Source organism: Platichthys flesus, chromosome 18 (genome assembly GCF_949316205.1).
Source record: "Platichthys flesus chromosome 18, fPlaFle2.1, whole genome shotgun sequence".
NCBI classification, from domain to species: Eukaryota; Metazoa; Chordata; class Actinopteri; order Pleuronectiformes; family Pleuronectidae; genus Platichthys; species Platichthys flesus.
Window position 1 is genome coordinate 7,536,123 of NC_084962.1, and position 22,953 is coordinate 7,559,075.

Consider the following 22,953-nt stretch of genomic DNA (forward strand, 5'->3'; position numbering starts at 1 on the left):
CAATCTGTCCATGTTTGATCTGAGGGCATCTGTCAGTGCTTGAGTTGTTGTCAAAGATCAGGTATAGGTTCATCTTTATGTTTGTGATCCTGTCGCCTTACCTTGTCGTACTTGCTGCTGGAGCCAAAGCCAAAGATGAGCAGGTGTCCATGGGAGTCTGTGGCTGCGAAATGCTGCCCATCTGGACTACATTTACAGTCAAACAATGCCCCGTGTCCTTGGCCCTCAATCTATCCACAGAGAGACCGAGGGAAGAGGAGAAGAAGATATTGTGCACATTGTAAATCACAGTATTTCACTTCAATTCATACAAAAAAATCAGGTGAACCACCTGTAGAACTTGAAACTAACTGTTCAGACCATGAACTGCCTGATGCTTTTAGTGTAACTGTGTTTTCTTCCTTCTCTTATATCCAACAGCTCCATTCAAACACAAGATGAAAACATCTTTGTCCCGTACTCATGAAACAGACTCTGCATGTGCCAAACCTGAGAGACTGAACCTTCAATCCCCTTCTACCGCAGCTGAACAGATACAGCAGTGTTTAAAAGAATAAGCAGTGTATGCTCACTTAAACAGACTTCCTTATTGCGATAAAGGAAGAGTTCTGCATTTTTGGAAAGGCACTTACTTGCTGCGTGTTAGAACTACCACTCTAACGTCTATCAGTGTAATATACAACCTACCAGCGCTTACTGCACTACCACCAACAGCATTTTTTTTACATTAGTTTTAATTTATATTTTATTTTAGTTTTTATAATCTATATATTTTTTTGTTTGTGTGGTTTTCTGTCTAAATATGTTTGTGCATGGTTAGAGGGGGCCTGTGACCTGAGAAGCAACTGCTGTATGTAATTGTTCTGCACATGACAAATACAGTCTTGTAGTCCATAGCTCACTATGTACGAAATAGTTTGGCACATAGAGCCTCTTCGAACCAAAAACATATTTTTTCTCATCGTTGCAGCTGAGAGGGGCTGGTGGATTCATTTTTTAAGGTGGATCCATACAGATCTACATCCACTGTTTGGAACTAATGTGAACATAGAAGAATTGGAAAAGCCCCACCCCCATCACTTAAATGTGTGATTGGTATGTTCCTGAAATACTTGTTATCCTATTTTTTTTAACTATTCCCATTAATAAATAAAGTTGTGAGGCCCTGCACGCTCATGTTTTGTTGTTTTTTTTCAAGGCATGGCTTTGCAGAGAGGGCTGATGGGAGGAGGCGGGATGTATCACTTACACTTAAGTCACATGTATTGGAGCTTTTTGGCTTCCTGGTTAAATATACTGATGAAGAAAGGAGGGTGGATGACAAAACTGTTGGGATATGTGGCCACGAGAAACACATCCAGCATGGCCACACTTTTGAAGCAACATCACACTAATTTGTCTGGCAGAGAAATACACACACAAAGGCTATTTTTTATTCACTGATGTCCATATTGCACGTAACTTTAACCAGTAAATATCAATTATTTTCGTTTAGAACTTTATTTAAACATTGAACATCTGAAATGTTGCAACGGTCACTTGCTTAATTGTTCTTCAAGTTCTTTAGTAAATAGAAAGCAAAGCTATATTTGTCTCCCTTTCTTTGCCGAAACAAATGATTGACTAACGACCATGATCTCATCCGAACCATGAGTTTTATGATACGTTGCAAACCTCGAGCACACTATATGTTTTCTTATCTGAAGCAAATAAGGTTATTTCCTAAAATGCAACACTATTTCTTTAAGTTTAAGAAATCACATCGGAAGAGGCCGTTCACTGTCTGTGATCATCACCAGGATTTGGGCGACTGACCAGCTCAGAGTGACTCACTTTTTTTGAGGCTGTGATTAATGCCGGCCTTGGTTACCATAGAGACACAAGCAGGAAATACAGCGGTGGCTTTGATAATTAACACACTAGATAAATATGCACAGCGGCATATATGAGTGTGGTGGGAGGATTTCACTCATGCCCATGGCCGCACATAATGAATTAAATGACGAAGAAAATGCCAAAGTGAGACGGCGGAGAGAGAAAGAGAAAGCACAGGGGGGGGGGGGGGAGGAATGTGAGACAAAGAGTGACGCTGGGAAACAAACGGAAAAGAATGTGTGGTGGGAAGAAGCAAATACGTAAGGAATATTTTTGATTAAAACCACATATCGCTGCAATCCAGAGAACATAAAATCACACAAGGATAACCTGAGTTTCTTTTTGCTAATTAACTGCATAAGAAAACATGATAACATTTCACACAAGGGAGGGAACCTGGACAGAAATGCAACATTGTGGTGTTTATATGCTCTAACTTTGGTGTAGCAAACACTTTTTACCTTCAGTGTGAATAGCCAAGGAGAAGTGAGAAAGACAGTGACAGTGAGAATCTTACCATGTTGAAGTAGGACCGGATCTTGGCCCCTTTGGCCAGGTCCCACACAATACAGTTCCCATCATGCCCCGCTGAGAACAGGATTCTGGGATCAAAGGGGTGTGGCTCCAGAACAAACACCTCATCCTCGTGACCCTGTCAATAAACAACAAGAACGTCCGGATTAACACAATTGTAGAACATGAAGATGATTCAAGAGGAATCAACAGCGTTTTTATAATAAAGGACTGGATTTAATGTGTTTTTGCCAATTAACACTTGTGCAACACTTAAGCATACTTTGTTTCACCTGCTTGACTCTCTCTGTTAAAGTGCGTTTTGACATCCAATAATTCACAGTCAGCTACTAAAACACAAGTGCGTTAATGTAAGAAAGAACAGAATCCATATGATATTTTACCGATGTCCCCTACTGCTCTTTGTTATTCCTTCTAGATAAATATGAAATGTTTTCTGGGTAACAATCACATGTCCCATGTCTTTGAAAGCAACACTGTGTAGAGTGTCCCACAGTCCCTGCAAATAACTGCATTACCATACAATAATAAGATAATTGAATAACTTGACAAATATTTAGGGTGATGCATTTTTACTTTCAATGTATTTAAAAATCCACAATATATTCCTAAATGATAAGCTATAATCATAAAACACCGTAACATGGGTGGTTGGAGTGCAGCACGTGCAAAAGATGACGTGATGGCATCAGTGATGACACTGCAGACTAGCGAGCGTGTTTGCTGCTGACAGACATAAAAGTGAATTACTACTCAAACAAGTCAAATCAAATTTCAGCAGCAACACATGGAAAGCATAAGTGAACTGTACGAAGGAAGTAAAACTTGTTAGATTGACAGATAGCCCTGCGGTTATGCAGTTCATGCTTGTGTATACTTTTATCCTGTTCCTTGTGTGTCTCTGTTTGTGTTTGAACGTGTTTAGTCGCTGCATACCATCAGGACATGGACCAGGTTTCCTGTTGTGGAGTTCCACACCTTCAGCGTCAGATTGTTGGCTGCTGTGATCACCGTGCCGTCGTGGCGATCCCACGCTACCATGGTGACCTTCAGCTTGGTCACCTTGTCTTCCAGTGGAGGAGGGTTGTACTTCCTGAGGGTTGGATGTTGATGGCATGTTTTTGAGTTGAGATCAGTTTTGCTTACGCTACACGCAGAAATCAAATTAGAGCAAATCAAAGATATTTGTCAAACGGATACTCTGACATCAGGGATTAACCTGTTCATTCCTTTCTAACATAATTCATTCGGAGCAAGCCAATCATGACAGCTTAACCTTTTCTACAAGAGCTATGAACATCAGAATATAAGGGCATACAAGGGCCATGTTTAAAAAAAAAAAAATCTTGAGAAGAATGTTATTCATTCTTGCATACATTATGAAAAGAGAGCTGTAATGAGGAAAAAAGTCAAAATATTTTGAGAATAAACTCAATTTTAAGAAATATGCAGCAAGAAGAACCTGTGCTCGCCAGAGTTCCACTCCTTCTGGATCAAAAATCTTGAACCAATCTCATAAGTTATTGAGAAAGAATAAACCACCTTCAAATATCATACAGTTGTAACCAACCATAACCTCCCAATCGACCACTACCTATCATTTCCTCCTCCACAACAGAAGGCGATTTTCTACAAGTCTAAGTGGTTTCTTACACAATCTTTTCAAAGTCCTGATACTTGTGAAAAGGTGATGCTGATAAGCCAGAAGTTAAAGTATTTTATTTGTGAAACCTATGCCAAGGTTTAAATTAACAAGATAATTCAAATTCCTTTCAACGCAGATAACACGTTTCCTAAAATTACAACTTTATTCTTGTAATATATCTTTATCTTCTGTACTTAAAGTCTTTCCAGATGAAACTGTGCCTGAATGTACTTTTCACTTATTATTAAATGAGCTCACCTTGATTACTAACTATCACATCCCAGCTACAGATTCATATACCATAAAAAAACAGGTTATCTGCATTAATTATCATAGTCTCACGTTAATTGAGTTCATTCACGCAAAAAAACAATTTAAATAGCGCCGTCTCCATTTTTTTCAGTCAGTGATACCTTCAGTAAATCTATAGTGTGTCTGGAAGCTATCTGGTAATCAATCACTTTCACACCAGGTGCCACAGATGTGAATATACTGTTTTTCATTAATCGATTATTTATTCTACTCTATTATAAAGCATCTCACCCACTTCTGAATAAGAACATTCAGATGTAATTGAAAGAAAAACGTTGGTGGCACAAAGGGATTTAAGTCTTGTGTAACTATTGCTAAATTAATGTTTTTACTTCAAAGCAGTGAGTTCAGCTGGGATTCCTCGAATACAATAGGTCTGGTTTGTTAGAAAAATTGGTCTGACGTTGTAACCCGCAGGACCATCCCAGCCCACGGCTCTCAGCTCCAAGCACAACAGCACTTGTGGAAGAGCCACACTCTGACAGCCACACAAACACACACACACACACACACACACACACACACACACACACGTACCCGGGTAATTTGGTCTGCATGTCCAGCAGAATGCTTCTCCAGCCCTGAGGCTGCAGCTGCCAGATTCGTGCAGTACCATCCCTGCTGCCGCTCACAAACCTACAACACACACACACAAATTTGTGAAAACATAATCATGCAGCTAATAAACTGTAAAAATAACACTTGGTTCTATTTTAGCTTTCTGCTGTACAATGGCTGCTTTCATGTGCACACATCAGTGTACACTAATTGTACGCTCCCTCCCCTCCACTGCTCCCCTCTGCATAGACAGTCTACCTCCCTCACTGCTGAGATTACAGCAGCCCATGGGAATTAAAGCTGAGCTTGTTTTTCTGCAAACTCCACACAGGCACACAGATTTACACTCAGTGACTGCATGATATATTCAAGCGTATTTGTGTATCAGTGTGAGAGAGAGAAACATGTATTAGAGCATGTAGTGAATAGTAAGTGGTATTTCTGCTGATCAATCAAGTTACATTCTTACAGCCAAAGTTTCCATTAAAACAAAAACAATGGCTCACGCATACGCACAGCCTTTGCAAACCTACCTGTCACTGCAATGTGAAAACTGGATGCTGTCGACTTTGTCCTAGGTGAGAAAAAAACAAGAAAAAAGTCAAAATAACAAAAAGATTTCTATTTGATGGTGTGTTACATATAAACGTCTTTTTACAAGCTTTTTGATCACGAGATACAGTTCAAAATACTGTACCTACACCTACAGTGATTTTCATTAGAATTTATTTGCACAATTAGAATGTATCATGACTTTTGTGTACATATACAATTTGTCCTGTCTTTTTCTATTTGTTTGTATATCTACAAAATGGACTTCTATAACCTTCATAATAAATGTAAAAGGGGAAAAACGTAAATTAATACAAATTAGGTCACTTAAAATAGAAAATATCAGGTATTTTGACGAACAATCAGATGACTGATACTATATTATTCAAACAAAAACAGGTTGTGTAAAAGACCAATGGATAGAACGAAGCTTTAAACATAAGTTTTAAAGTTAACTTACTGTGTGCGACTCAAGTTCAGAGATCTTCTCTGGTTGGCCTGAGCCAAAGTAGTACACCCTGATGATGTGATCCGTGCTTCCTGTGGCGAGGAACATCCCACCTGGATACACATACAGGAGATTTGTTAGGCTGTTGCACACATTCATTCATTTACAATTCTGTAAAAACAATCCTTTCACTCGTTATTTCTTTATCTTCGCTTCTTTTCTGTTTAATGCCTGAGGCTCAGGAGCATCAAAGAGACCATACATTCCAGCTTTTTATTATATTTATGGATTTATGATTAATAAAAGAACACACAATAGTTATTATACACTTCAATGTTTCATGTATTTTCAAGGGCAAACCCTGCAAACCTGGAAGCCATTTATCAGGCGTTTCAAGGTCGATAACATTTTAAGACATAAATACACTCCCTACAACTGTGAAGGACACTAATTCCACATTGACTGACAAGCAGCACACATCACTCGGGTGTGGATGTGTGCTGTAGCAGCTCTTCCTTTAATCTTTGCTAATTGTGCACTTTTGTTTCACTTCTGCTTCCCCCTGTGTTGCTGCTGTGTTGAGGCATGTGCACTGAAGATCAGAGCGTGTCGTGTTAACCTGCACTGAAGGAGGAGCAGATCATCTGGACGCCAGGCCTGGAACGCTCCGTGAATTTACTGGGTCTCTGGCTGCACATGCACACAAGAACAGAAACAGTGAAAAGGGTTCATCAGAAAAAGCTGTTTACATTGCATTGTCTCTTTCAGACTTTGGTTTTAATCATGTTAATATTGGAATATCAGTGTCCATGTAGACGTAGTCCCTTTTGTTACTTGGCATATTAAGTTAATTTAAACACTAGATGTTATGACAAGATGTCGGAGTCAAATCAAACATAACAGAAGGTTAAAAGTGAAAGTGAAAGTAGTCATGTAGCAAAGTGCAAAAACATGTCAAATCCATTCACAGTTGAGATTAATACAAACTAAAGGATGTACTGAATACACAGGATTATAAAGTAAGTAAGTAATAGTATGTTTTCACCAAGTAACAAACATGCTGTCATTTGAAAAGGTGTGAATAGCACTTGTACAGGTGTGACTTTGTAAAAGGACGTTTGCGTTTCTCACCCGAACTTGAGCGTGCGCGCGTCCCACTGCCAGAAGCAGATGGTTCCGTCAGCTCCGGTGGACGACAGGTAACGCTTGGAGCCACAACAGAAAGGAGAGAACTGCAAACAGAAGCAATGAGAGGTTATAGTCGATCGTTGTCGATACTCTCATGATGCTCCATACACTACAACAGAAAAATGAAAAAGGACAACTAACCCACATGAGCTTAAAAAGCATTTTAACAATGTCAGGAAAGAGAGGGAGAGAGCGAACAAAGAGAGGCCATCCCACCTCTGCGAGTGATAAAACAGCGTAAATTCACAGGACAAGGCTGACTATGTTTTGAGAATATCTATAACAGGACCAAAGACTAACAACCAATCCTAATGGGAAGTACTCACTGTTTATCCAAAGACTAACATAGCTTTTTACAATTTACCATAGATGTCCATCGGTAGCCAAAAAGTGACATATTAGCATGTATTCAGAAAAATACTCTATTTACTGTTGAGTTAGAGTCCTGCTCCGGGTAGGGTTACAAAAAACTGTGTAACAGGTATCACATATTTTCATACAAATTAATAGGTACGGGCACAGATTCAAATTAAATGAACATGCTCAGGCAGCCGGTGAGGACTTAAGTATGTTTTTTGTGGAGAAATTAGAAATGAAAATGATGCAGTATTTTTAACATCTAAATCGGCTTATGGAGCCTAGCCAGCCACGAGGATTTGTTTTTATAGTGAAAGCCTATGACACCACCTCTGACCCCCTCTGCTCAACTCTCTGCTCACTACTGACAGCGAACGAACTAGTACATCAACGTGGGTGCTATAAAGACAAATATAGCCAGTGGTGAATATGTTCTCAGTCGCTTTGCAGCTTGTGTGTTAGCTTTTGATAGCCACAAGCTAGGCACGTCGTCGGAGAGAAACCAAATTAACAGCTGCAGGGGCTGACAACGATTCACAGATTCTTTTCCAAGACCACAACAATAGCACCATAACGGGAGGACAAGGTGTGTGTAGCATAAGTGTTCAATTATGGGTGACCGGTTGGGTCACGGTTAGCCTGTCCAGACGGGTTCGGATTTGAGTTGGAGATAAATCCGGGTAATGGATCAGGTCTGGCACGGAGCTTGATGGGTGCTGGTTAGCAAATATGAATTTCATGCATGTATTTCAGGAAATGGCGTAACCTTCAAAAGATGGCTGCTGGTTAATACACTGAAACAATGTCTGGTTACGTTTTTAACAGGAATATTGACAATAAACAACACCTGCCTTAACCATTAACAACATACACAATCTTTTAACAGCATTATGTTCCCATATGGCACAGTAGTCTGCTCCCACTGGATATCAGCCATCAGTCATTTCATCAATCGCCCATATGTTGGAGTTTAGTTCTTCACCTAATCTACGTAATATTCAAAAGCGACCGTGGACTGCAGTAAGGTTTCATGTGCTCATAATCTAAAAATACTTTTAGTGGCTCTCTATTATACAAATATCTTTTGGCAGCAAAAAAGGGCAAGCGTTAAAAAATACCGTCTGTAGCTTTCAAATCCTCTTTTTGTACAAAGCAAACAAACACACAAAATCGTATCCTCTTTCAATCGTCATACCTGTAGTGAGGTGATAGATGCTGCATGTCCCTCCAGGACGGCCAAAGGGGCACAGGTCTGTAAGCACCAAACTCTGATGGTCTTGTCACAGGAACCTGCGGCGATCATGGTGTTCTCGTAGCTCACGGCCATGTCGGAGATCTCGGCGGCGTGGCCACGCAGCGTCGCCAGCAGACGTCCGCTGTCTGTTCCCCAGATCTTCACAAGGCAGTCGTCTGAGCCCTGGGAAAGATTAGTAATAATCTGTATTAGTATTTTTAATACTGAGATGTGGCGTGTCTGCTTCTGAGAGACACACTTCTTGAAAGACAGATGAAAGCATGTTGATTTCAAATAGTCTTTTGAAACGAATCAGAGCACGCGGCCGCTCGAGGCTGCATATTAGGAACCCGAACACAAACCCAAGAGATTTAGACTTTTCAGATACACAAATAGAGAAAAAATTATAAATGAATAGTGTGTGTCTATGGTGCTACAACAAAGGACAATAGACATAAGGGCACCACATTATCAAACCATTAGACTGATTTGATTTACACCAGTAAAGGGAGTTACACTGCAACTGTCATGTAAACACCTTCAATGCGTAATCTAATAAGGAACACTAGAATGGCACTCAGTAGAGCACATACCATCAATAAGGCCCAACGGCCTCCCTTAAATTCTATCTAGCTCCACCAAATTCCACACACTCCTAGATATCTTCTATCAATCTAATAATTCCAGAAATCTCTCTCAGTCTCACTGTGCGACGTATATATCGGGAACCATTCATCTCATCAGCTTCACAGTTAACATATGTGTTGTTTAGGGACCAAGGAAGTGCATTGTCGAATGTGGGGCGATTTGAACACACTCACTATTAATAAACAACAGTGCTCTGCAACAGCAGCAACTGGGAGCCATCAAAGAAAGTGCTGTTGTCGATCGTGACATCAGGGCTTTCACGATGACAGCAACTGGGTTCTGCACTTGAGCTTCATCGAACTTCAAATATACAAGTTAACAGCTGTTAGTGCAGCAGCGGTGGTGCAGCTGGAGGATCTTTACCTGCCACCGCTCAATTACTGCAGGTCACTTTCACAGTGTTAGAAAGAAAGATGCAACCAGCCTCACCACATGCCAGGGAAACAGCCCATTCCAAACAGGCAGGTTTACAATGCACTAGCCACTCCTCTTACCGTGCCTGATTTCTTTTATCAAGATTAATGAATTTTTCCCATGAAAAACCTCTTGCGATCCGCGTGGTAAAGATAGTGATACAATCAATTTCAGTTTCCTTGTAATTGATCCAGCAGTTTTTTGCATAATCCTGCCAAGTAATAAACAAGAAAATGATATAACACTAATGAAACCATAACCTCCATGGCAGAGGTAATTAACGGGCAAATCACAACCATGGTGTGAGTATATTGTGTTTAATTCCTTAGATGCATTTACAAGGATTCAGTCACATTTCTACACACTATGAGTAACTCAGCTCATCTGTGGTGGAAAGTTAAATTCAATACATTAACAATTTAAGCTAACACTACTTACACTGTTTTATTTTTGATTTCTCCCTATTGGCTTGAATACACGATACAAATTAGGTACATTTGGTTTAACAGGGAATCAAATTCTTCCAACCACGTAAATGTTTCATCAACCTCGACCTATCATTTAGTTTTTTAACAATGACGAAGTTGCAGTGTGCAGGTGAGCACACTGAATGTCTTTCACCATTTAAAACGCACACAAACACCAGAAAAAGCAAACCGTCTGACTCACTACCGAGAAACAGATATTTTTCACACCGCTGTGAGACAGACAGGCCAGCGCAGACCTTCAGTGAAGAAGATAAGAGACTGGAGAGAAAGACTAATGTGTATTGGCGGAGGCTTCAGGAGAGAACTCACAAGATGTCTCATTCTCCACAAAAGCTGTTGTGGGTTTCTAGCAACAAGGAACTTTTAGAGGGGAAAGTCATCTCAGTAGAATATTTATATGTAGTAATATGTCATGAAAAGCAATGCAGGAACAGAAGGGAGAACAAAAGCAATGCATTTAAAAAACAAGGAGACAAATACATGATAAAACATTGAGTAAAACCTAAAAGTGATTTTGTGTTGGGGCAGCTCCTGAAATATTCATTAATCTAGACGGAAGATTTTTACCCACGATCAAATAAATATAAATAGAAAACAGCCATCAGGGACTAAGAGTAGAGACTCAAGTATTTCTGGCTGTGATCCAGTTCACCAGGAGTTAAAGTGTTTGTGATTCTACAGAACCATCAGTGTCTTGATTAATAGCCCAAAATAACTTCTCAAACCAACAGGTAACAGGAATCAAGTAGGGTCACCACAGGGTTATTTTATCATGATTAAAATATGTATTATTATCCTCCAATAATTAATGAATTAATTATTCACATAATCTACTAAAATAAAAATACTAATAACAAACTGTAAGACTCAATTAAAAGCAAAAGTCCTGCATGGAAAATAAAATATAATATATATAATATAATTAATGAAATGTAAAACCAGGATTTTGTGTAGGACTGCCAGTAATGATTGTTTTCATTATGGATTAATCTGCTGATTATTTTCTCCATTGAACATTGACTGTGCGATCATAACTGGTCAGTACAATTTACAAAGGAGTCGCCACTTTACTATGTGGGCACTACAGCAGAGCCAGAACACACACACACACACACACACACACACACACTCTAAACTACTCACTCAGCCCCCAGGACAATTTGAAGCCAGGCACCAGTATGTGGAAAATAATTTATCAACATCATAGTATGATTGAAGTTTAACCGTTCACACAGTTTTTCGACAGGGACGTGTAACCCTGTACAGAGGGATGTTTTTTAGTAAACAAGTTTGACTTGTTTCCTCCTTTGGCAGATGTTTGCATCCACATTTTTTTCAAACTGGATATCTTTCATCGAAGACAACCATCATGTTGTTTTTTTGGACTACCCAAAGTAACCGGAGTACAGCTTACAGCTATAAATAAAAATCCATACATGTGCAAAAGCTTTCAATCAAAATCAATAGTTTTAAACAAATCAAAATATCAGGCTCTAATGAGACCATCAGCTTAGATAACACCTATTTGGTTACCGAACATGCAAACACATCCATCCTTTTATATCTGCAAAATATTTTAAAAGACAGGCCCTGCTTTCAGCAGCATCCTCGTGGATAATAAATCTAATCATATCAGATTTTTGTATTAAGCGCAAAGTGTGACTAGAGTTGTTATTTAATGGACTGATTACAACAACAAGCAATTCAGAGAAATCCCAAGGACAAACTAAAGCTGTGCCAAGATGGACGAAACCTGACATGGTCAAATGAGAGCCAGGCATGAGAGGTGCATGATATGGAAAAAATAAAGACTTTACAGCAACTTTCCTTGTTGCGTTGGCTGTGAAGTTGTGTTAGTTGGACAAAAAAATCCACAACAGCTTGTCTACTATGTCCTCTCACTGTGGCTGTGATAATGAGCTCCGAGCATTTCTAGAGCTATGTTACTCAAATCAATAACTATTTGCCCGTCAATTGTTTAAACAAACCTAAATGCATTGATCACACATGATCACAGAGAATGTTTCAGCTAAACTACATAATCAATTACCAACCATGGCCACTGCAGCAAAGCCTGATGGAAGAGATCCAAAATTAAAGAAAATATATAAATAAAAATGATCTTGTGATGAAAGGAGACAGTGAGAAATAGAGAGAGAGAAAAAACGAGCTGAGAGGAGAAAAAGAAAAGGGAGAAGGAGAAAGCGAGGGAGACTAAGAACGAATTTTAATTCTGGCACTTAGCCAGCGCCTCAGAGGAAACATTTTCTTCAGTTATGATGAGAAATAGCAAAGAGAAGGAGAGGAGGAGGGGGGAAAGAGAGAGAGAGAGAGAGAGATAGAGAGAGAGAGAGAGGGGAACAAAGGAAAAGCAGTGCAGAAAAAGGCAAGGGGGAGAGAAAAAAGAAAGAGAGATAAAGAGAAAAGAGAGACAGAGAGAGTCAATCGACCCCCCCCCCCCACCACCACCACCACCACCACCACGCTCCCTCTCAGCAGACAGCCATTTTTAGAGATTTAAGAAGTGAATGCTGAAAATGGTGTATAGCAGCAGGCAGTGTTTGACTCGAGAACCCAAACAGAAGGAGGGAAAGATCAAATCAAGATTATCTCATTGTTTGTTGGATAGTTAATACGTTGGCCGGTCGGTTTCACAAACACGACCGCACGGAGAGGGAAATAAAGCGTCTACCAGAGGCATCCAGAGGGCAAAGGTCAGCTTCCCCCACTTTCAGTTCCTCAAAACACGATCATTATCATAAAGTTATTTGAACTTTCTCCTGCAGGCTGCGTTCAGTTAAAGCTGTGAGTCACTGAGCCAAAGTGTCTCCACCCCGGTGAGGTAAACAGTAATTACATGCTGCCAGAGCTGTTACAACAGGGACCACAGGTGCTTGGTCATCTCGGTAAGCAAAAGACAGCTTGTAACAATCAGGCGCGTACACATAACGCACAAGAGGTGAGTCTAAACAAGCACAAGGCCGATCGCACAACAGTGTCAGGGAAGTCCCTTTGAACAGGTAGAACACACAGAAGTCCCTTTTCCACTGGTCCAAAGAACCAATAACATCGGACTTTTGTCGGGAATGGACACTACCAGCATTCACTCCCGGGTCAAATGACTCTGCAGTAGAAACAGGTATTTATCGGCTCCGACCGGCAGTGACGGAAACAAGACACCTGGGTTAACACTTCCTCCCCTTTATGTTTTGACAGTCTACGCGCAACATCATGACGCACATTGAGCTTGTGTGCGTCGGTGCATAAAAGGCCTTGAACCTTGAAGACTTTCTCTAAGTCTTATTCATTCACAACTCTCTTCACTCTTTCTTACCAGCTGACTGTTGGATGTTTACTGAAATCGAATCAGATGTTGCTACGATCTCCATCAGCCAATCGGGTCGTTGCTGTCAAACTTTAAATTTGTTCTGTCATTTCAGTGATTTGCTGCGAACCCCCTCTTCCCCACTCCCCCCCAGACTCCATATCCAGAGCCCTGGTCAAGTCCAACTGAAACCACAGATCTCATCGGAACCTCAACATTTTCTAGATCCCACCAACCAACACAAGTGTTTAGGCCGGTTTCCTGTACTACTTGATGAAATCACAAGGGGTACTCTCATTTGTATCACATCATTTTCGGTTCTCGTTGTGTATAAGTGGCAATAAATTTGTTCATTCTCAAAATGAGTTAGATTTCTGTTGCATTGGTGACGTCAAACATTTTTTTTAAATAGAAACGGAAACTCCTCCACTTTCAATAAGAAAAGACTCAACCTCCCTTTTTAACTGCATTTCAAATTCCTGTGTAGACCTGCTAATTTGGGTGTATAACAGATGTCCCACCAGCACACACACACACACACACAGGCAAAAAAATAATGCAGCCTTACCGTGAAGATGCGTCGTCCCGTCCTGTCGAAGGTGACACAGTACACGGACGACAGGTGTCCCAGGATCCTCTTGTGCATCTTCATGTGCTGGTACACGGCAGTGGGCAACAGCTGCCGGAGACGGTAGGATCCGTTTAGTCGACGGCTGAAGCTTGTCTCCACTGGATACCGAGAGAAGATATGAACATCGGTGAGGGTGACAATTAGACATTATAAAAGGAGTGTGCCCAATGAAAAGCTTGTTAATAGAAGAAAAAGAGAATAAGCAAAAACACACTGTGAACACAGTTAGGAGGCAAATGCTGCCGTCAGACAAGACCTTGGCAAGCGAAGATACAACATAGTATATAAAGATCTGACAAACAGGAGTTAAAATAAAAAAAGATTGAAGATAATGGATGAATGTTATTTTTCTTTTATTAAATTGAAGGTTTTTATTATTTACCAATATTAGGTGGGCTTCCATAGATAATTGGCGGCTCCGGTGGTCGTCCGCAGTGAAGGGCAGCCAGTGCTGAGCCCTTCCACACAACATGCTTGCAACCTGGAGAAAGGAAAAGTATAAATAAAGTAATACTATACATTAAACACACACATTATACAGATTCCTATTTGTCTCATAGCCTGTGGGATTTTTTCTGTATGCAGTTCCACTTATATTTTCCGCCGCACATGAAAGATTTTATCTTTGTTTGTCTATTCAAATATGTGGCAAGATAATATCTTCCTGAGAGAGGGGGATTAACATGTGTGTTTGTGAAAGCCTCTCAGGTGCACGTGGACTGTAAAGACGCTTACTCTTGCTGGTGCGGAGCAGATTCTGCCTGCCGGCTCCCAGAAGGCTGATGAGTCCGGGCACGCTGGCAGGGACCTCCCCCTCCAGCAATGGACAAACTCTAGAGCAGACCTGCAGCAGGTGCTCTGGACTGATGTGTCGGTTGAGCTTCACCTGAGCGAAAAACACACACATGTCATCGTTTGGAGCAAAATCACCAGTCAGTGGTGAGCAAAACAGTGTTTTAAAAGAGAAACTGAAAAAAATGTGTACAAGCTATATGCAGCCCCAAACAGCTCTATAGTTGTTGTGTTGCTCAGCAGTGACTCTGACAGACAGTGGCAAGGAATAGAAAAGCTCACAATGAGAATTAATATGAAGCCACATAATTACACTAACTCTAAAAATCGAAATAACTGTCTAACACTTTTTCAGTAGATGTTATCTTAAAACGAAATAAAATATAAAATATAAAAATAATAGATAGAGTAGATTAGAGTGGATTTTCTTATATTTAATTAAAAAAACATTGAAACACTACAAATAAGAATATACAGTGCACAGGGGGGGCAGAGAACCCAGTGGTCTTGTTTTCAACCTCCACCTTGATATTGTTAAAATTTCACAAAATCAGAAAAAACACAATTAACATGCAGATAATAATATGACTATATATGACAGTCAACAATTAACAATAATGTGTATAGCCTGGTAAAAACAACAACAGAATATAAAAGCAAAAGATGTGTGTAAAGGATTAGTTTGCAGACGCATTCAAATGCTCCCCTGAGAGTGTGTGGGGGTATCATTTTGTACAAATGCATTGACTCCTAAGCAATAGTAATCAATGGAAAAAACAAATTATATCTCCCTCTATAGTTAAGGATAGCATTTAGTGTTAAATACTAAATTGTCTTTTTTTCCCAGCATTATTAAAAGAAGCAAAAAGAAAATAAGCAAGGTCACAACCTCTTTCCAACACAAATAAACCGAGCAGGAAATATTTGGAAAATTCAAATTGAATATTTTTCATTCAATTAAAAATGCAAACTGAATCTGGAACATAAAAAAAGCTGACATGCCACGATTCAGCTGTATAGTTTGTCTTTTAAATGTACATGGACACGGTTTAATAACAGTGCAGTACAGCAGCAGAGGAGGGGGGCGTGGCATGCAACATAAGCATAAAGCAGAATGAAAGAAACACTCTTATAAACACAGAGTGTGTGTGTGAAGCTCGGAACCCTCCTGCATGGCTTACTTCTGAAGAAACACACAGCATGAGTGACTTGGGTGAGCCAGACATGCAACATGCAGAAATACTGTGTTTATTACTATTACTATTATTATTATATTAATACTAATATGACTATTTAAATGTAATAACTTAAATTAAACATGTGGTAATCTGCTTTGTTTCAGACATATCTGATTTTAATATCCGAACTGGGTTAAATAGCTTGAAATTTAACAATTAGTCCTCTCTTACATACACACACACACACACACACACTTTCCCCATCCCTTTATCTGAGCACTGATACACACACACACAATTAATGACCCCTTAATTGCTTTCAACATCCTTGCTGGTTCAGAGACGTGATCGGTGTTTCTAATCACATCAGCGCACCCACCGTCTCTCAGGTACACACAGCCATGACACACACAGACACACACACACACACACAAACATCACCAGAGTAATGTGCAACAACAATTTGCTCCATTTTACTTGCTTTAGAGGGGTAATAGATAACATCCATCCAATCCAACCACCCCCAACCCCCTCTCAAGCCACAACAACAGCACCACCAGAACGCACATGGCCCAACACACACACCGTACAACTATCGTCTCACATTTCTATAACACCATTTTAAAATCCATATATTTCACCTAAAACCTTATTTTCAGTTATATAGATTCATAACACACACAAAAAATTAACAAAAGTGTTGACTTTTGCTAATAATTAATATTCAAATTAATTGATTAATATTAATATATTTATTGTCATTATGATGACAGGTTTTTGTGTCATTCAGAAATAGGCCTACGTTCGCGTGTGTGCTCCTGCACGATTTTACATGCAAAATGCAAATAATGATATATCTAATTAATCCGCCTTAATTAATTAGCCACAATTAATACTGTTAATTATAACAATATCACTGATTCCTCCTGGCCCAGGCCCCTTCTGAGCCAGCCCCAGATATATAACCCCCACACGAGCTGACACGCAACCACTGCAGCCTCCAAACACTCCCTCCCTATTCTGATTGTCTTCAAATGTCTTCTAATAATTAAAACAAAAATCCACCGCAGTATTTTTCTAATAGAGGGAATTACGCACAATGGACAGGAGGCCGGCAGAACGGCTGGGGATGGGAGGAGGAAGAGGAGTGAGCCAAGCAGGAAGAGAGCGAGAGAAAACACACGCACACAAGCATAAAGACACTGTCGATCATTTCTTAAAATATAGATTTACATCAACACACACTGCAAGCAATGGTCATCCGTCTGCCTTTTGGGATGAGGAAGGACAAATCCATGAAAACGTAGATCTGTGCGGATTGAATAGGCCCTATGTGGTTCTTTGTATATAACTGCTATAATTAAACTTATTAAATATCTAAACAAACATGGGAAACTATACGTTCACACCGGCTGGGGGATAAATATATATATGCCATGATTAATTCTCTCCACGCCCCCATGCGTAAAAACTGCGCTTTGAGGCGAGCCCCGTTTGTTTACATGACAATTAGCAGCGTCACTTAAAACACATCAGCTCCACGTTACCTCCTCACATCAGCGGCTCTCCCTGAGCTCTCCACTCCGATCTAAACACCTCAAAACACCCCATCGCCAAAGAAACACAGCAGCAGCTTCTCCAAAAAAAGGCTGGACTCCACGGCGGATCATCCTCATGCAAACAGCAGCTAGAGCCTCACTGCCCATGCTGCTCATACTCTCCTCCGAGAAAAAAAACAACACACACAAAGTGCTGTTTTCTAACTCTTTGCCCCCCCTGTGTGTTGTCAGCCCATGCACACAAATGATGGTGTGCAGGACAAGCGCGCCTCCATCTCTTCTCCTCTCTCTGGCTAGTGGCGCAGGGAGTCCCTCCTCCGGATCCTGGCGCTCCTTACACCACAACACTCATGACGTATCACACATTTCACACAACACACTTTGCACACGCACAACTACCACAACCTTTGGGGGGTATGCACGGCAAAAAACTTCGTGCACATGAGGCTGGGACCCCTCTGTGCAACCTCCCCCTTGCACTTGCAGCCAGCTCACCCTGAAAAGACCTACCCATCTTCTTCTTCGTCCTCCACCACCTGATTTAAAAATTGCGGGAAATTCAATTTCTATTTTGCTCTCTAAAAACTTTTCTCCTCAGTTATAGAGCAGCCTTACCAATTTTTCGTAGGTCCCGGGGTGCTCCTGCCCCGTCCAGTCCAGTCTTTTGGGCAGCAGCTGGGGGGGGAACACAGGCATGAGCGCGATCGTCCGGTTCGTGAATGTGTCGTGTGTTATTTTTGCGAGGAATAAACGAGAAATGAAGAGGAACAGCAACATGACAAAGTACAGTGCAGGGGAGGACGCGTCTCTCCCCGCGCTGCTGGCTGCTTACCTCCTTCTCCTCCACCTCCCTGATCAGGGTCTGAAAACAGCACACAAACACACAAATCACACCCCCGTGACAATGTCGGACACGTTATAAATGATCCACAAAATGCGAAAACACCAACCTCGGCCGCTTTCTGACACGGTCCAGCCTCTAGGAACCGGGCTATTAGGAAGTACAGCTCTGGTGTGGAGGGAGAAGAAGAGGACGGGGAGCTGCGTTAGAAGAGGGCGCCGAGGAAATTGGAGGAGGAGGGGGAATTAAAAACCAACCGTGACACGTTGTTTGCGATCTCCTCTACTCACCAGAAGTCAACTGCGCGGTGTGTGCACTGTCTGAAGCCATTTTGGTGTTGTTTGCCAGGGCAGCGCCAGAGCCTGTGCGCTGGGTCTCGGTGGCTGCCCTGTAGCTGTCACTGTTTATCCACCAGGAAGAGGCTGCCTCCATTCAGCTGCGCTCTCACCGAGTCCCGGCTGTGCGTCGAGCTGTGCCTCCGCCGAGCGGCAAGTAGTGCGCGCCGTGCGAGCGAACTCAGCGAGATGACCCTGATTTCCTTCTCACCAATAAGCCACGGCCATTGCATCCGGTTGTTCACTGCGCCTCTTTGTGAATTTTAGCGGCGGTCAGAGTCTCGCTGGAGCCATATTCGCCAAAATCCCCCCTCCCCCTCAAACGAAAAAAAGCGCAAGCCCTCTGCGGAGGAACACGCGCTGTGTGTGTGTGTTGAGTGCTCCGCGTGTGGAGGGGAGGTAGAAATGGCAGCCTGCTAAAGGAGCGCACACGCTGCTGCTGCTGCAGAATGGCCGCTGCTTCACATCTGGACATTAAACACGTTTATTAATTACACCTATATCTGCACACAGTTCATTTAGCCGCGGGTTGACGCGAGGCTAATTCCGCCGTCCTCCATTTCCTGTGTTTTTTAACGCGGATGTCAAACATGGCTCCTGTTCTGAGAGGGATCCATAAGCGACCTCACCGACTCAACTCTGTTGTTTTTTTATTCAATAACACACCAATCTGTGCTTTTATCTGCGTGTCCTCGCTGTACTCTGTTTGTTATTATTGTGTAACAAGATGTCTTCATCGCTAACACACCCACCCCTCTCGCTCAGGGAGCCGTTCGGTGGGGAAGTCGTCCATTTCTCCTCCAAATACGGCCAGGCAGTAAAATGGGGGAAGGGTTGGAGAAGGAGAAGAAGAAGGGGAATGCAGCCTAATGAATGAAACCTCGTGAGTTACAGGGATTTAATGGCAACGAGACATCTAAGCGAGATGGTCTATCAAGGAGCAGGAAAGAGGAAATGGTGGCATGGCAGCACACTTCCTCCGAGGTCCACGAGACACATTTCAATTATTCCAAAGATTATTTTGGACAATCAAATCATATTATGATATTATTAATAATGTGTCTTTAAACAACTATTTCACAAAGAATTTAACTTACTTAAAACAAGCTTATAATCTCTTACTGACCCAGACGGCTTTTTCTATTTTAAATAGAAGACATCAGTGAAGACACAACTAATAATATTCTAATGAATGATTGCTATTACAATATTGGCAACATCTGTTGAATTCTAAAATTACATTCTCCACCTCACATCTAATTAACGCGACCTGTAACACTTCACTTCAGTTATTACATAGATTTAAAATCAACAACAGCTCAGAAGCTTATTTCATCTGTGGTCCTCGTCTAGAATAACAGACGAGGGGGACAATCAACAATAATTATTGAAAGGCAGCTCCACATTCTCTCTCCTAATTAAAAAAGTACAGTTGGACGAGACATCGTAGTGTGTAACAATTTGATCATAACCATGTTAAATTTGCTCTGTGAAACACTCACTTTCAAAATCGTGAGCAGATTATTCCACAATACAGCTACACTGTAGAGAAATTGATCTGCCTATTAGGCTGCATTTGGTGATTTTTTTGCTCCATGTGCAGGATCAGGATGTGTTTGTGTGGATGGACCTTTAATAAAAACCATATAAATTAATTTTGAGCTTTTCATACTGTGCTTTTCACGTGTTGAGTTAAGTACAGGCATGGCGGGGTAATCAAAATGACTTTGAGCTTGGGCACCAGTAGACTGAGCTGTCGAGAAAGGGGGCCTTCCTTGGTGTAATTCTTGGATTTATGTTGGTGACAGTTTACACTTATATTCCTATTTTCACCTGTTAGATAATTGATGTTTTCTTTACAATTTATGTGGACCTCTCTAGCTCTGATCAATATTGTGACCTTCCTATATGAAATTTAGATTCAAAAATAATATACCGTTTTGATCATGTGTGGACATTATCATCATCAGGCGGAGTGTCCTTAACATCTGTTTTGCCTTTAAATGCTATCCTTAACCGATTATTACTAAATTGTGGGCATATACAAATTTGTATATATATCAAAATAATGTATAAGACGATTTAATTGAAAACATAAAGGGCCCAATATACTACCATGTAGTACCCTGTCCCGTGATAGTCAAATGATTTACCATTTATGTCCCAATTCAGGTTAAGTCCACTGAAAAACATGGCATCCTTCATGACCATAAAAAAACTTCCCTCCATCCACTTCTCTTCCAATAAGTCTGATGGATATACAGTAAGCACATGTCAGTAGAGTTATTTATATTTTGGCTTGAGCCACATTTACCTCCTTTTTCATGGAGTGAAACTACTTTTCCCTTTTGTAGTTATCCTGGAATTTTACCTGACTGATAAGGTTTATTGACAATATGACTGATCACTTCTGCAGCATCTGCATTAGTATGCATAGAGTAAGAGTGTGATTTTAATAAGCACTGGGGGGGAAAAACACAATGGAAACGGGCCAGTTTGAGGCTGAAAAGATGGTAAAGAAGAAAAAAATGAAATTGAGCAGATGACAGGTCAATTCTCGGCCTCTGTCATTTTTGTTAATCCTCTCTGCACAAAAATAAAGTAACTATATGATGACTTTAATACATTTTTAAGCATTCATCCTGTGCAATTCTGACACACTTGCTGACTGCTCCTCTCATAGAGAACTTTAAGTCAGTGTTTTTGAAAGAGCACCATGTCTCCTGTTTTGAGAAGGTGACAGTTGATTCATTCATTTTAGCAAAAATCATTACCGGTGCTGTGTTCGACATAATCTTTGTTGTTGTTATTTAACATTGATTTTTTGCCTTGTATTTATGGGTTAATTTAGTCAGTTACACCCATTAATAACACAGATATTACAACAGAAACCCTAGTGAAAGTTCAACCCTTGCAGCAGCCCTCCAGTTGAATGGGGCCACCTGTAGCTGTAGACGTGATTCGCTTACAGTTAGTCCATCTTCGATCTGCAATATATACTTCACACACTTTATGGCTTGAAGAAAAAATAAACAATTTTGTGAAATAGGTCCAGGGCTGATATCTTTGTTAGCGCCCAGTCAATCTCTTCCATATTCCCTTTCATCCTGACTCATTGTCGGTATAGTTGTTATTGTGCTTACGGACGTGGCCACAGGGAGGCAATCTCACTCTGTAGCACTCAGCGTAGCAGGGGGGCATGGAGGAGTCAAAGGTTATGCACACTCAGGAGAGGTGCAGTCCACCACACCTTTGCCTTCTGTAACCACGATAGAAATGTACTAATTATTATATACCAGATAAATTTATATAGAGCTTGTCTAAGCAGACGTATCGTCCACCAGGAAAATGCACTATCTGCTATTTTCAAAATCTTCAAATTGTATTAGTGTGGATCAAAATAAATGCACACCCTGGCCCATATTTTTGCCCCTGAATATGAGAATAGCTAAAAGCTGTGGATATTTGGTTTAGTACAATAATCCATTTACTTTTTTGTAAAGATCTAAAAAAGCCACAAGAATTGAATGACATTGATATAAGAAGCTGATATTGATTTTGTACCTACTGAGCTTTTGTTTAAGTTTGTTTTACCAACCCTGCCTTTACTGTCCTTTATCAGTTACCATCTTATTGGCTCTTTAGTATACACAGATTTGAATCATCAATGTAGTTTTACATGACTGTCAGCGATATGATGTATTAGTTAACAGGTGAGATCAAAATAGTGGGATTCTTTTTACTAGAACACACACATGTGTATATATGTATTCAACATTTCCATAGTGCTATAAAATCAGAATAAAATGGGTATAGTACTGTTGTATGTTTTATTTTGGACTCTACTGTATCTGTGGTACTCAGACATGAGTCTACACCTCCATGTTTTAAAAAGAGGATCTTGTCATTGGCCTGTGTCTGTGAGTGACAGCTTTTCACGCAATGAGCAGACAACATGGTTTCATCGGGTCCCGCCACTCTGGCAACTGCTGACCTTTCACTTCCTGACGCAGCAGTTGTATTTAACACAGCTTGGTGC

At 40.7% G+C, this 22,953-nt stretch overlaps 1 protein-coding gene across 1 annotated transcript in view; it reads right to left on the bottom strand.

Annotated features, from left to right (window-relative positions):
• The window catches only part of phip (pleckstrin homology domain interacting protein), a 37,980-nt gene extending 18,781 nt beyond the window's left edge, over nt 1-19,199 (bottom strand). Inside the window, exons 1-16 of the mRNA XM_062411080.1 lie at nt 18,870-19,199; nt 18,689-18,747; nt 18,571-18,600; nt 18,354-18,413; nt 14,945-15,095; nt 14,592-14,690; nt 14,147-14,307; nt 8,665-8,886; nt 7,056-7,156; nt 6,544-6,614; nt 5,937-6,037; nt 5,458-5,498; nt 4,904-5,002; nt 3,346-3,502; nt 2,393-2,527; nt 102-230 (exon numbers count right to left, since the gene is read on the bottom strand). Coding sequence (XP_062267064.1) covers nt 102-230; nt 2,393-2,527; nt 3,346-3,502; nt 4,904-5,002; nt 5,458-5,498; nt 5,937-6,037; nt 6,544-6,614; nt 7,056-7,156; nt 8,665-8,886; nt 14,147-14,307; nt 14,592-14,690; nt 14,945-15,095; nt 18,354-18,413; nt 18,571-18,600; nt 18,689-18,747; nt 18,870-19,011 — 1,758 coding nt within the window. The 5' untranslated portion in view covers nt 19,012-19,199. The remainder of the gene's footprint in view (nt 1-101; nt 231-2,392; nt 2,528-3,345; nt 3,503-4,903; nt 5,003-5,457; nt 5,499-5,936; nt 6,038-6,543; nt 6,615-7,055; nt 7,157-8,664; nt 8,887-14,146; nt 14,308-14,591; nt 14,691-14,944; nt 15,096-18,353; nt 18,414-18,570; nt 18,601-18,688; nt 18,748-18,869) is intronic.
• Between the last annotated feature and the right edge of the window lie 3,754 nt (nt 19,200-22,953).